This window comes from Plecotus auritus, assembly GCF_963455305.1.
Source record: "Plecotus auritus genome assembly, chromosome: 11".
Taxonomy (NCBI): domain Eukaryota; kingdom Metazoa; phylum Chordata; class Mammalia; order Chiroptera; family Vespertilionidae; genus Plecotus; species Plecotus auritus.
Genome location: NC_137777.1, coordinates 27,469,842 through 27,485,001, shown reverse-complemented (window position 1 = coordinate 27,485,001; position 15,160 = coordinate 27,469,842). Strand labels below are relative to the sequence as shown.

At 38.9% G+C, this 15,160-nt stretch overlaps 1 protein-coding gene across 5 annotated transcripts in view; it reads right to left on the bottom strand.

Moving 5' to 3' along the window:
• The window catches only part of COL14A1 (collagen type XIV alpha 1 chain), a gene marked incomplete at both ends in the record, with an annotated part of 185,099 nt that overhangs the window by 99,983 nt on the left and 69,956 nt on the right, over positions 1 to 15,160 (bottom strand). For all 5 annotated transcript variants that reach the window (XM_080646647.1, XM_080646648.1, XM_080646649.1 and 2 more), the window contains 4 exons: positions 5,687 to 5,803; positions 8,735 to 8,884; positions 9,746 to 9,868; positions 14,066 to 14,195. In XM_080646647.1, coding sequence (XP_080502773.1) covers positions 5,687 to 5,803; positions 8,735 to 8,884; positions 9,746 to 9,868; positions 14,066 to 14,195 — 520 coding nt within the window. The remainder of the gene's footprint in view (positions 1 to 5,686; positions 5,804 to 8,734; positions 8,885 to 9,745; positions 9,869 to 14,065; positions 14,196 to 15,160) is intronic.

Here is a 15,160-nt window from a genome sequence, read left to right as displayed (position 1 = left end):
TATAAAGAAAATAGAGAAAACATAAAAACAGACCAGTTGCTTTTTTAAGTGCAAAATGCAAAAATGTTACTTATTTTTTTCCTACTTTGAAAGTATAATACCTATTAAATTTCAATGTATATTTAACATATAGGAACAAAACATATATATTTACAATATACATTTGTCAGAACAAACATAACATGTGTTATTTAAATTTCTGTCAATGGACAAATCCTGATTTTTAAAAATATAAACTAAAGCCATTTGTTGAGTGAAATTTAAAATTTATTTTTATAACTGTGAATATTAAAGAGTATCAAAGTGAACTTTATAATATAATCTTTAGTAATACATTTGTTCAGAATGAATTAAGGTCTACTTCAATAATTTCTTTATCATGTGTTTTGCAAAATGACAAAATGACAACATTATTGAGGTGTTTGTGAGGTTATATACTGCTATGAAGGGAGTTTGATAGCAAGGAAATGTTAGTAACCCTGCGCTCTACTTTACTGGTGTCCAAGTTCAGTCTGGCTCAGCACCCCACTAAAGCTGCTTCTTTCTAACCCTTAACCACAACTTTGGAGCCTCTTGCAAGCTACTGTGAGCCACCTGTAATGCAAACATTTCCTAAATCCTATGCGTGAATCATATTCATCTATCGCCATTAAAGTTTCCAGGGACTCTCCTGGAATCAATTCTAGAAATGTGCTTTTCTGTCATCTCCTCTATTTCTTGTGGAAACCCATGCACTTTACAGACCCTTGACAATAAGAATATAAATGGGTTTTACTGCTCAAAAAAAAAAAATCTACATATCTTTGGAAAACTGGAACAGTCACTGTAAAATTAATGGGAAACAGTATGGTTTGATTCCCAATACTAACAAAGAGGGGTTACATGAATGGGGGTGTATCCATGTTGCTTTTGGCATGTGTGATTCATGTCTAATGGCTTTGCCCTAAAGGAAAACATTTAAACTGATCAAATGATGACTAATTTCCTCAACCCCATGTGCCAAAAGCAGGGAGTTAATTTATTTTTTGGAACAGGGAGAAAAAATTCTGTCTTTGTGCATTCATTCTTATGAAGCATGCTCTGAGTTGTTGTCATGCTGATAATGATGCCACACAATTTGACTCACCAAAATATCCTAAGAGTAGTTACTGAGATTCCCCAACCAAAGAATATGCAGGATCCAGGATACTCTGCTGGAACTTTATGATATACTAGTAAATGCTCCAGTTCCCCAGGTGTCTCAAATACCCTGATCCCCCATCATAACATTACAGCTTCAAAAAGTTTAATCTTCATCTGGAAACAGCCAAGTGCCCATCAATAGATGAGAGGATAAAAAAAGCTATGGTACATTTACACAATGGAATACTATGCAGAAGTAAAAAAGAAGGATCTCTTACCCTTTGAGACAGCATTGGTGGACCTGGAGACTATTATGCTAAGTGAATTAAGCCAGTTAGAGAAAGACAAATATCACATGATCTCACTTATAAGTGATAAAGAACAAAATAAACTGAAGAACAAAACAGGTCCAGAGATATGAATGCATGAGACAGAAAAACAGATCTTAGTGAAGGAAGGGGGGTTAAAGGGAAAGGGGACAGAGATTAACCAAAGAACACTTATGGCATAACCCATGGACAGACAATAGCATGGAGAAGGCCTGGGGTGGGGTGGGAGTGGGATGGAGCAGCGCTAAAAGGGAGAAAATGGGAGACATCTATAATACTGTCAACAATAAAATAAAATTTATAGAAAGAAGTTTAATCTTGAGAGTAGGTTGTGTTTCATGACCCCACCCCCTTTTTTTTTAAGGTAGGCTCTCCATTATGCTGCAATTCTCTCTCTTTGTTAAAAAGAGAAAATTGACATTTCAACAGCTATACATCGAAGACAAATTGAACATCCTTTGAAACTTTTTTTTTAATAGACAGAAAAGAAATTCACCGAGTTATGGATATGAGAAGGGAATATAGTATTTGGGCCCATGTCATGTGTAAATACATGTACTTGAAGGAAAATGTTATGCTGAACCTCAGATGCAAAGTCAAAACAGCTGGAGAGAGACAGAACTCCAGGGCATCCACAGAACTAAAGGAGGTTCTCATGGGGTTCTGATTTACCCAAGACCAAACGTCTCTGTCTTTGGTCTATCCTACTATTAACCAAAAGCCTACAATTTAATTTGGCAAGTGAAGGACTGACTCAAAAGCAGATTTTATTTCAGTCTCTCCTGAAAGGACCTTATCCTTCTGGTAATCGTCTTTTTGGGGTGTGTCTTGGCTATGTAAAATGTAACAATATTTACATGTGTCTTGCATCTAATCCCTCTGTCTTTGAATCCATTCTTCCCCACTGTTGGTCTCTATGATTTGGAAAGGACAGGAAAACAACACCACTCTCCCTCCAAAAAAAAAGGGGGTGGAAGTCAACTAGATCCGACCAGTCAATTTATTTCATGACCTTGAATGATGGATTTAGGGGCATCTGACACAAACTGAGCTAATATGGCTCAGTTCCTGGACTTTTGTTAGTTACTGAGAAAGAGAAGCTCTTTTTTTTTTTTTTTTTAACTAAGACTGTTAAGCTAGAAGCTAAGAGGATATAATTCTGGATCTGACTGAGGCCAACTCACAGAATCTGGTTGAGAATGAAGGCACAGGAGAGGAGAGCAGAAGGATGAAGCAAGATTTAATCTCAATGACATTGTTTGAACACCTAGATCCAGAAGTGCCTGAAGTCAGATACTATTGAACTTGGCAGTATATTAGCAAAGAAATCGATCCTTTTGCTTAAGTCTCTTTTATCTGCACTTTTGCCATTTACAAACAAACAAACAAACCTGAATGATACAGCCTCACTACCTTTGCTCACAAAAACCTTGGAAATGTGTAGGTATTTCAGATAAAAACCTCAAAAGAAGTAATTTTAGAGAAACTGAAGCCCAAAGAAGAAAGTTGACCAGCAATTATGGTTAGAACAGAGATCTCTCCATTGATTTCATCCCAAAACATGAGTGCACATGTCCAAACCGTAGGGAATATGTGTGTGTGTGTGCGTGTGTGTGTGTGTGTGTGTGTGTGTGTGTGTGTATGTATATATAATTTTTTTAAAAGAAAGAACCTGGAAAAAGTTACTTGTCAAACAGTAGGAATTTGCCAGAGGTATTTAGAAATAGGTCAGCCTGGGATAAAGTGTTTCTCCAACACATGGAGGAATTAGGTCACATTTCTCTCTATTTCCTCTGGGGTACAAACACTAAAGTTTCTACAAAGGCAATATATGTAAGCCAATGGGAGCTATTACAGAGTTAAAACAGCAGAGACTCATCAGCCCATGAAATAATGGACATCTGACCACAAGTCCTTCAATGCAGTGGTCAGGATGATGATCACATTTCTCTGTGAGATAAAGAAACCCAACCTAAAACAAGCTCATAGAGACAGAGAACAGATTAGTGGTCAGACACAATGAGTGAAGGGTGGGAGAAATGTGTGAAGAAGGTCAAAGATAAAAAAAGAAAGGAACCCAATCTAATTTGTCCCCCACTCCAAAGTAGAAAGACTATTCCTTGACCTAAATTGTATAAGTTAAAATATTTAAACACATTCCTCACTGCTGTCTCCACATTCACTCCCCACACCCAACACTCCTTTTTGAGGATATTGATTAGAGTCTGTTGATGTCCTGTAGGTTAATGATATTCAGCTAGATAACTAGATAAATGAGATGTAGGCTAACTAGGCTCATAAATCTCTCAGCTATAAATGTTGATGAAAAATAAATATTTTTGTTCATTCTTGTTTAATTGAGACTATTGTGTCTCTATTAAAGAGGCTTCCAGCAGCTTGACAATTATACTGAAGGAGTACAAGTTAACTTAACTTGAAGATAAGAAGGAAATGTAGACTCATATTTTTTTGCTAGTAAAGATCCTGGCTTCAGAAAGAGCTTATGGATTATCAGATCAATGTCACCGGGCACATCAATCATACTCTCTGATAAGAATCCCAATGTTATTTTGCAAACAGGCTAAATTAAAAGCATTTAGTTAAAAATACTAGTGGAATTCATTAATTCCACTGATAAGCCAGTTTTCACATAATTTTATGTAAATCTACATAATTGTAATTTTTATGAAAGATAATAAATATATCCACATGAGCCTATGTCCCTTCATGTCAACTTCTTGAATGTTATAAAAAGATAAAAGCATGAGGGGGTAATTTGGGAGTGTGACTTTTATACTTAGTGTTTTCTAAAGCTTAACAAATGCCAATAAACATCAACCCTTCCATATTAAAGTGTGAATTAGCTAGTTGTTTAAAGATATATGAAACATAACTCAAGATTTTATAGTTGTTTCACAAGGAGTTGCATATCTTTCATCTACTCCTGCTTAAGCATCCCAGTAATCAGATTAAATACAACCACAGAATCCCTGTGACTGGTCCTGACTTTCCCTTAAGCCACTCACTTAACCCATGTCAGGCTAAAGGAATTTTTACAGGATCACACACAGGGAATCAAGGGATTAGTGGCTTTAATTCAGCCACTAATTGTTGAGACAATGCCTTGGTTGGGGTGGGTAGAATCTCCTCTCGTGGTGCTCTTATTCTATTCTCATATTCTCAGCATCGTGCCAAATGCTGTCAGAACTCTGTGCTCACAAACTGTGCTTTCTACCTTCAGGATTGGATCAAAAGTGGGATTTCTGCATTTTAAATGTAGTTATAGCCAGGGATATGTAGGCTACTAAATCCATTCTTATCCAGACCCCCAAAATTAGCTCTTTCTGTTTTTTTTAAAATGGAGAAACCATTATCATTTGTCCAGAAATTTTAAAAAAATTAACAATTTTATTAGTTGAAAATATTTTTTAAAAAATCATTGGGGTTTCTCTAGTATCTCCTATAGTTTCTCCAACATAACATGTCTTTTCTACTGATAATACAAATCTGATTAAGGTAATTTTCATTATTTCACCTTATTTTCTGAATATTATCCATGCTAAAAATGTGGAAAGAGAATTAACAAAAACTCACTTTTGGGGGCTCAGTCTTTTGTTGTTGTTCTTGACATTTTAATGAAGATAAACAGACATTTTTAGTGTTTCAACTTTGAAACAAATCCAAAATTGTAGATGTACTTGAGAACTATAATGCTGGAGAAGCTGCCCTGAACAGCACTGATACATTATACCATCTCCTGAATGAGAGTCTGTTGCTCACCAATTACCCCAAAAGTAAAAAAAAAAAAATCACTAAGAAAAATATTCAAGTCAAACTTAGATCCCCACTGAGTAACTACCACAGTAATAGCACTAATTTTAATGTATGTTAATCCTGGCTATTGGGTTCCTATTACCAATAGCAGCTAACATTTCTCAGGTGCTTAATGTGTGCAAAGCACTGTTGAAAGTTTTATCTCAGCTTACTCCTTACAGGATGCCAGCACATCAGCACTATGATCCCACCATTAACAGACAAGAAAGTTGAGGTTGGAGAGGTTCAATAATTGGCTTAACCAGCCACTTTGACTCCATATCCTGCATGATCCGTAACACAATATTGCCTCCTCAATGAGAGGGCTCTGGTCTAATGTTATGTGCATGTTGTCCATAGCAACTTGCACAGAGCTAAGTCCTCAATCCTTGACAAAAACAGATCTGATGAATTGTACTTACCCTGGATGGATTCTATAACTATCCTGTAGGCAGTGGCATGTCGGTGCACCTGCCATTGAGCACACAAGCTGGTCATTTGAATCTGGTCTGCTTGAAGGTTGGTCACACCCAAAAACACTGTAAGGAAATAGAAACAGAGCTACAGCACACTGCAGACAATGCCACAAATGTCCCCAAGTCATCTGTGAACTTTAACATGATAAAATGCGAATTCAAAGTTCCTCAGTGAGAGGTGGGAAGAAACCCATCAACTCACAATACATTTTTTCACTAAAAAAACAACTTTTATGACATTCAAAAGCAGTTGTAAAGCATTGTATATTTTTTAGTCTGCCATAATTGTAAACAAGAAAGGAAATATTCAGAGGAAAAAGACTAGGTGCAATGGATGCTGAAATTATGGGTGACTTTTAATCTTCCCTCTTTAGTTGCTTTCTAAATGTTCAGAAATTAATACATATTACCTTTATAATAAAAATTAATACAATATGTACTTATCAACCAGTGAAAGACAGTGATGGCTTAAATAAAAGGGAAGAGCAAAGTGGACAAAATGGAAGTCTTACTCAAGGGAGAGCAGTTTCACATGGATTGGCCTTTAAAGCATGATTGAATAAGAATGAGCAAATTTTTGAAAATTTAAAAATAAAAGATTTAACACAGATTCCTATTAATCTTAGAAGACTGTGATGTTAAAAAATGATTCACCAAAAGTTATTTTGGGAAGCAGTAAAACCATTGTTTCTCTAAGACAACAGAAGAGTAAGCATACGATGTTTATCATTTAATCCAAGAAGAAAAAGCAAAAAATTGATAATGTTTGCTTTCTCTAATAACCTCTGATGCTCATCCATCTCATTTTTTTCTTACTTCTTCCTCACTCTTAGCTAATAAAATTTTTTAAAAAGCTCAAAATTACTTTTCAAATTGGTAAAGATAATCTTGTCTAATCACAACTTACATCTGTATATCGTTCCTTTGTATTAGAATAGAGAAGATCTATCTTACTAAGGCCAATTAAAATGCCCTCTGTACCCCCATGAAAAAGAACATCAATAATGATTCATATAACCACACTAAATTTACAAAACAACTGAAATTAATTTAGTTGCCATTGTATGGAGTTTATTTTGCTTGGGAGAAAGGGGAGAAAACATATAATAAGCTCCTCTCACTTTTACTTTGATGATAGAATGTAAAACAATATAATACTCTCAGTCTTTTTACATCTTTTGGAATACCCAACATATTTATTAAAGGAGAGAAGATGGATAGAACAGAAGGAAGAGGAAAGCAAGCAAAGGGTCGATAGAAATAAACAAAAGAGTAAGGAGAATAGAGATGGATGAAAGAATTCTAGAGACGGAAAAATGGCACAGACAGAAAGGGTAATCTAGAAAGGAACTGGAGATAAACTGGAGGAGAGAGGAGGTAGAGGTTGGGAAAATGCACCAGGGCTTTTAAGGCATTTCTGAGGAAGGACTGTAGGGTTGCAATAACAGCACAACAGGAAATGCCTTGGAGGTTAAGGCAGTGCCCAGAAGAATATCACTTGAACAGCCAAGTACAAGATCAGGACCACAGTCCAAAGTCTTGCCAGATCTGTTGAAGACAGAGACTATTTCCTTTGAGATTAAACTGACTCTGTATCTAGCCCAGGGGTGGGCAAACTTTTTGACTCGGGGGCCGGAACAAAAGCATGAATGAAGTGACTGTGTGAACTAATATAAATTCAAAGTAAAGGAGCGGAGGGGAGAGCAAGAGAACCCTCCGAACGGGCCGGATCCGGCCCGCAGGCCATAGTTTGCCCACCGCTGATCTAGCCTGTAAGATTTGAAGATACTCCATATAAGAGTTGCCTCTAGGTGGCATGGGATCTGGTAAAATATATACCCCATTCTTGCACAATTCCATGTATCCGTTTAATTGGTTAGAGATGAGCATGAGCTAGGAGCCAAGGGCATAAAGCACAATTACTACAATAGTAATGGTAGTTGTTAACTGAGCACTTGCCATATGGTAGACACTTTCAGTATGTTATCTGTTTAATCTTCACAATCAGCCTGTAGATGGTTATTATGATCTTCATTATAGCGTGGGGAAAACTTGGGCTCAGAGAAGCTAAGTAATTTGCTCAAGGCCATAGCTAACAAGTAGCAGATTTAAGGCTCAGACTTTTGATCACACCATGACTGTCACTCGCTAGGGTGGGGCCATGCACTCAGGGTGAATTTCATTAACGTGTAGCCAAACCATTTTTATGTTGGATTTTGCTGTATTATCTTTAATGTGCATTAAAAATACTGGTCTTCTGTTTAGAGTAATTATGTGGGTTTTGGAAAGTATTTAAGTAAAAAAAAAAAAACAACTGTACGTCGACTTAAAGAAATATATTAAACAGATGGTGGGGAAGTACACCAAACATCAGCAATACGGAACAAACGGCTGGAGTTTGGAAACATTGCATTATGCCATGGGCGTCTGGGAGTGACATATGCCAATGAGAAGTCCCAGATGGTGGGACAGCATGAAAACCCTCAAAAGGTAGAGAAGAAGACTGGTGCATATATCTTTTAGGCATGGTGTGTGTGTGTGTGTGTGTGTGTGTGTGTGTGTGTGTGTGTTGGTGTGTGTATGTGTGTGTTGGTGTGTGTGTATTGTGTGTAAGGTAGGGAGTGGTGAAAGTTTTGAGAAAAGGCAATCTCCCCCCTGGCCCAACTTTAACTGGCATGGCTGTGTCATGCTACATGCTACTTGGAAAATTTCACCTAATTTGAACAATGCCAACAAAGACTTTCCAGAAGGAAATCCTATCCGCCACCATCAAGTCCAGTTGAACGCCAGGCTCTGACAGTCCGCCTGCCAGCTGGGACTCTGAACTACAGCCCAAGTTAGGAACACACCTTTCTTTCCACGAAACACCATCCAGAAAGGGCTACGCTGAGGAAAAGAAAAACCAGCCGCCAAATTGAAGGAGGAGTTGAGTTACAGTAAAAACAGAGCGGCAAAACCACACATGGGGCTGAGACAACAGGGCATGGGCCTTACGTGTTTTCACCACGCCTGTCAGGGCGTCGCTGAAGCCAGAGGCCTGGGAGGCAAATATCTTCACGTTGTAGTCCATTCCGCTGAGGAGGTTTGTGATGAGAATGGTGTTAATGTTCGGCCCCACGAACGTTTCCAGGGTTGGGCCAGCAACTGAAAGGAGAAAGAGCATATTTCGGTCACAACAGAATATGAAAACACTCCTGAAGTGAACTGTACTTAGTCACGGTTTCCCAGTTGCCCAGGATTACCCAGCAGCGCTGGGGTTTGAATCCAGCCCCATCCAGCTCTAAGACGGGCACACCTGACTACCATTCTTGGGCTTTCCCAGGGATTTCGTCCTTTTCTTAAATATAGCTCTTTCCTTTGTGCTCACTCAAAGAAGCTGGCCCACCTCACACTCCTCCATCCGCCATACTGTGAGGCCTTCACAGTGGAGCTACTGTGTGGCCTCAGGCTCTGGGACACTTGCCCGAGTGAAGAAATTATTCTCAATGGCCCCTTCCCAGACACCCAGTCATTTCTTAGGTAAGGTCATAGCTTCATCATTCTGATGATCTCTACCCTAACACTAACCATCCTAGAAATGCCTTTTTATTTTCAAGAAAGGTAAGAGACTCTTCCCACTTTTTTAAAATAATAAATATGTTTTTATTGATTTTTTTTTTTAGAGAGAGAAAGGAAGAGGGATAGAGAAACAGAAATATTGTTGAGACAGAAACATCATCAATCAGCTACCTCCTGCATGCCCCCTTCTCCCCCACCCAGGGGATCAAGCCCGCAACCCAGACATGTGCCCTGACCAGGAATCGAACTGGTGGCCTCTTGGTTCCTGGGTCAATGCTTAATTGTTTAGCTATACAATTAGCCGGGAAAGACTCTTCCCACTTCTTAAAGCCAAAGATAAAGCCAAAGATAGATAGAAATATTTTGTCAAAATAAAAATAACTAATCTTAAAAGACATTCCAGCTGCCTAATCATGCTAACAATATATGTTTTTAAAGTATACTTACCACTAACAGGTTTGTAGACAATCCTATAGCCCTTTACAGGGGAAGATGGGGGATCCCACGTAATACGCAACCTGTTATACCATTCTTCTGAGACCTGTAAGTTTTGGGGACCAGATGGTGGCACTGAGAAGGAAAAACAGGATTTCATGTGGTTTCCATCTTTACAATCTACAGTATTGTTAACAAAATCTGAGATATCTTCCCACAGTGTTAAAAAAATATTTACAGGTGAAAATACACTAAAACACATGGTGAGAAACCTTTGAGAGTCCACATCTGTTTTGAATATTAAGTTATAGAAAATAATTGTGCTTGTGATGAAATGCTTTTATCTGAAGATCAGCAGTTCATTCAATGTCACTTTGGTTTCTTCTTCAGTTAATTTTAAGTAAAATTGAACTGAATAGTGTTTATTAAAATTTCTATAAACATGCCACTCTGTTCCACTATCCAAGTATGTTTGTTGAGCAGTATCAAGGGTGATCACACAATAGTAATGATGGTAATTCTCGGAGGTAAGATTCTGATTATTTATTTATTTATTTATTTTTGCCTTTATCTTCTTACCCAGTGACCTGGTGCACGAATTCGTGCACATTAAAAGGAAATTAATTAGAAGAAATATTTTAATATTGCTATTCGCCCTTTCTCAATAGAAGTGTCAACCAAATTCACGATCAATAATGACAAATGGAAACATACGTGTGCAATTCACACCAGTGAGAGCTTTATATGTATCACATGTGTGCAAGTCAACTTAGCCTTTTATAGATATAGAATAAACTTGCTTAATTAGACCTGATTTTTGATTTAGCTAAACTTTTTTCCAGCCCAGTGAAGCACCCCAACATCTCTTTCAGGTAATTGTCAGCAACACAGCAGTAAATATCAACATGAAGCAGATTATTATTGTAGATCATGCAGGGAGAACAAAGGGTAAAATATTTAACTGCAGCAGTGTTTGACTATATTCTGCGCAGTGAGAAAACCTGAAGTCATTTTCAAGGTCCACCATTTCTTACTTCTTTCAGTCAGGCCAAGTTTCTAAGCTTTCTAAATCTCCATTTTCCAGCTAATGAAAAGAAAATATGATTCTACCGAGTCTCCTATCTACCTACTCCAGGACTTCAGTGAGGATCAAATGAGATAAGGCATGAGAAAACGCTTCACAGACATTTGGTTAAAGTGTGAAATGTTCCACCTGGGTGTTCCTGGGCTGAAGAAACTGCAAGGAGGCTAGTCGCTAGGGAGAGGAAGCAGGGTGTTGCTAGGTGATGTCATTACCCAGTGCCCATAGCGACTGTTTTAGGGCCAGCCATGGGATCTTGGCAGTTTCGGCTGAGATTTGGTGGGCTGCCACTCTGGGGTGGTGGCAGGGCCTGTGTCCCACTTGGGGGAAGCCAAGTGTTGCTTTTTGGTTGGTGTTTCTCTGTGCGCATCATGGCAGCTCCTGCATTGAACATCTGCCCCTGGTGGTCAGTGCACATCATAGTGACCAGTCGGAAGGTGGGAAGGACACTTAGCATATTAGCCTTTTATATAGATAGATTGTCTATATTGTTTACAATTTTATGTTATCATTTATCAACTTTTTAATCAAAACATTAAAGCCATTTATATGGAGGACCTTTATAAACTATTGTGCATACTGATGGATAATATCCTTATCATTTTGTTGTTGCTGCAATTTAGTTGTGTTGACCACTGCTTACAATAAGTGGGCCATCCACTAACACTTTGAAATAATTTTACTATGTAGCTATTGTTACATGTGATGGTAGTCCTTCAATATTTAAGTCATATTTCTATAATAATAATCTTTAAATAGTTTTTATTTGTGTGAGTATATATGTGTATTTAACATGAAACCCTTTGGCAAATTATGCTAATTTTTAACATATGAAAGTTAAACCTAGATCTTTAAGCCCAGGTCATTGGCAGTTAGAGGGAGACCCTTTGCCTTCCCACCTCCTTCCTCCCCTTTCAGTCTCCCCACAGTGAAGGGGTTTACAGTAAATTTATGAAATATTAGAGTGTTAACTAACACAGTTCAAAACCAACACAGAACAGCAGAATTTACTAATCTTACTTTAAACCACCCTTACATGCATTTTGTAACAAGCTGGATTTCAGACAGATAAGGATGATGTTTTTAAAACACATAGTAGGTTAGGTGAATACTATTTGATTGTCTTCCTTAATTGCTGTTTAAGCCTGTCGTTTCCAAGTATTTATATAGTAGCAAAATAGCAAAATATGCTAGAAATTCCAATGTGTTGATCAAAGTCAAGATCAAATCAAGATGCCCATGTGGGGGTGCAGTGGAAAAGAGCTTGGAGCATTTCCACTGCTCTGCTCTTCCCTGCCTTCTCTCCTTCCACATGATCCCTGAGGAGATAACTGTAGCAACTCTTAGAATTCACAATACCCTGAGTGAGATCTTTAGCAAAATGTGCAGGCTTGGTGGAGGTCTGGGTGAAAGAACTCCAAGCATGGTCCTGGGGAGGAGGGAGAGATGCCACCACTGTCAATTAAGGAGATAATACCCATCGGCTCAGCTGATCAGTCAGGACTTGGGGCTGCAGTTACAGAATTTTAGTGACTTGCACACTTACTTGAAAAATTCACACTCAGATGCCTAGAGTACAGGATTCAGCTCTGGCCACTGTTATGAAGCAAATCATATTTAACCATTGGGTAATTGTGGTAGATTAAAGGTGGGCACTTTTTTTTTACTCTCCTCCCATTGAGTGGTGGAGGCTGTGACCCTCTCTTTGAATCTGGGTGGGTTCTATGACTCCCTTGACTTGTAGACTACAGCAGAAGCGATGCTATACTAGTGTTGGGCATAGACCTTAACTTTCTGCCTCTTGGAACCCATGTTCTTATAGTCCTTAATCACCATCTAAGAATGACTACCATGCTGGAAAGACCACATGGAAAGGCTCTCAGACTATATGGAGACAAAGGGACTCTGCTAAGTCCAGACTTCCAGGCATCCTCATCGAGATGCCAGGCATGTGGATGAACTTGTCTCAAACACTCCACACCAACACAGCTACCAGGTGACCATAATCAATATTATGTGAAATGGAAGGATTTCCCAGCAAGCCTGGCCTAATTTCCTAACCCACAAAATCATACAATATAACAAAATGATTGCTATTTGAATCCACTAGGTTCTGGGGCAGTCTTCACGCAAGTGCAGACAAGCACACAGTCATGAAGACAGCTAAGGCTTTAGGGCTTTGACCAAGGGTTTTCATGCATGCTCCTCACTTGATCATCACGGCCAATTCACCCAAAACAAGTACTTTGTGAGGATTCCTCTGCACTGTAGGAGTTTGGCATGCAGAGATGCACAGATGAGGTCGTGGGCTGTCATGATGCTATACCTTCCAGGGATGGGAGACAATCAGTGAACAAATAGAGACGTAAACAAGAAAATATCAGCCAACAGATCTTGCAGTGCTGTAACATAAGCAAAACAAAAGCAAATAAAGCAGGATGATATCCTAGACAGCGGGAGCTACTTCACATGGAGAGTCAGAAAAGTCTGAGGAGACCACATGCAGATGACGCCAAAATGACAAGAAAAAGCCAGAAATGCAAACATCTGGGAATGGATATTCCACATGGAAGGAATAGTGAGTGCATAGGTCCTATGGCAGGAACAAGCTTCAAATGTCCAATGAAGAGCAGAAAAGGAGGTATGGCTGAGGCAACTGTTAGGAGGTGAGATTAAAGAGATCCACATGCAGATCATAAATGGCCTTGTAGGACCTTGGGAAGAATGTGGGATTTCATTCTGAGTACAATGGAAAACCATTAAAAGGCTTCAAACAAAGGCAGGAGGAGATGATTTACATTTTGAAAAGCCCTTCAGGCTGTTGTGAGAACAAAGGATCCAAGTATAGAAGCAGAAAGATTGCGTAGGGCCTGGGGCACTCATTTTAGTGAGAGAGACTATGGCTTGGATTAGGGGGGAACAGTTAGAGGAAGATAAAGTGGACAGGCATGTAGAAAGCATTTTAGAGAATCAACAGAGCTTGTGATGTATTGGATGCTGAAGGGGTAAGATGTAGTTGTTTTTAAGTCTTAGCTTTTACAGACAAGAAAACTGAAGTCCAGAGCAGTTAAGCAATTTGCTCAAAGTCACAGAGCTTGAATGTGTGAAGACAGAATTCAAACCCAGATTGTCTGTCTCCAAATTCTTTTGCTTTTTTCACCAAAGCACTTTGTTATTTGGGGTGAATTATCGGGAGGAGCATTTTTGATGAATTAGTCAGTTAGTATCCACAGGGAGAAAACTTCACTCACAGGTTTTTCCAGGGGCAGAAACGCTGACGCCTTCTCCGTCATCGTAGATGGGAGTCACCGTGACCTTGTATTCAGTATCAGAAAGCAGAGGCTTCAGAAGGAGGTTGTTCTGGCTTCCAGGCACCATGACCTACACAGAAAAGCAAAGGGCTGTGTAAGACCTCTGCTCCAACTGGCCTAATGGAGCAGGACTATAGGCACTTCCAAATGATCAGAAGTGAGATGTGTTTAGAGAGTGATGAGAAAAAAAGCATTCATGCAAAAGCATTTCTCTCTGAAATTCCCCTTACAGTAACCCTTAGTTTATAATCTCTGATGCAGACAGTTTAAATGTGAAGCTCTTTGGCCCTGAGGAATGGTCTTCTTTCAACATATTTTCAGCATTTGTAAAGTATCCAGAAGAGACAATCATCATCTATTTGGAAAACAGGCGTTCATAGCTTTGGAGGGTTCATTCTGTCCTGTCTGATTTTACTTTAGTATCCTCCTGAAATTCAGCTTTCTATTCTCTACTCTTTCAGAGATAATCTAATCTCAGCATTTTGGAAAAGAATGGATGCTAGCCAAGAACAACAGAACCACACATTTTATCCAAATTTTCCAGATCAAAACATATTGACCAGTAACACTAAAAAAATGTTGCTAAAAGGAGACATTTTCCTCATTCTGAAATCATCATCACTCTGTCTCAAAGGCTGTAAAAAATGAAATGCAGCCATGGGGTCGACACCACACAAGCATTGCTGCACCGTACCATGGGACTTAGCAGTACAGATTCTGGCATCCCTGGAAGACACGTGGACCAGAAAAGCCACGTGTTCTCAATGCAAAAACCACAAACGTTTCTGCTTGCACTCCAGCAATGAGATGCTGACACATCTTGGGCCATTTAAGGAACTTAATCACGGCTGGAAAAATGCTGGAATATAAGAATTGACCCAAACGCGTTTAAGGCAGTCACAAGACCTGGACAGCTGGAGATGCTTTTCGATGCAAATGCCAGTAGGCAAAGGACTGCGCTGTCTACTTCTGGATGAGAGAAGGAACATATAAATCATGGAATAAGCCCTAGAAAGCCTCCAGTTGAACCCAGGA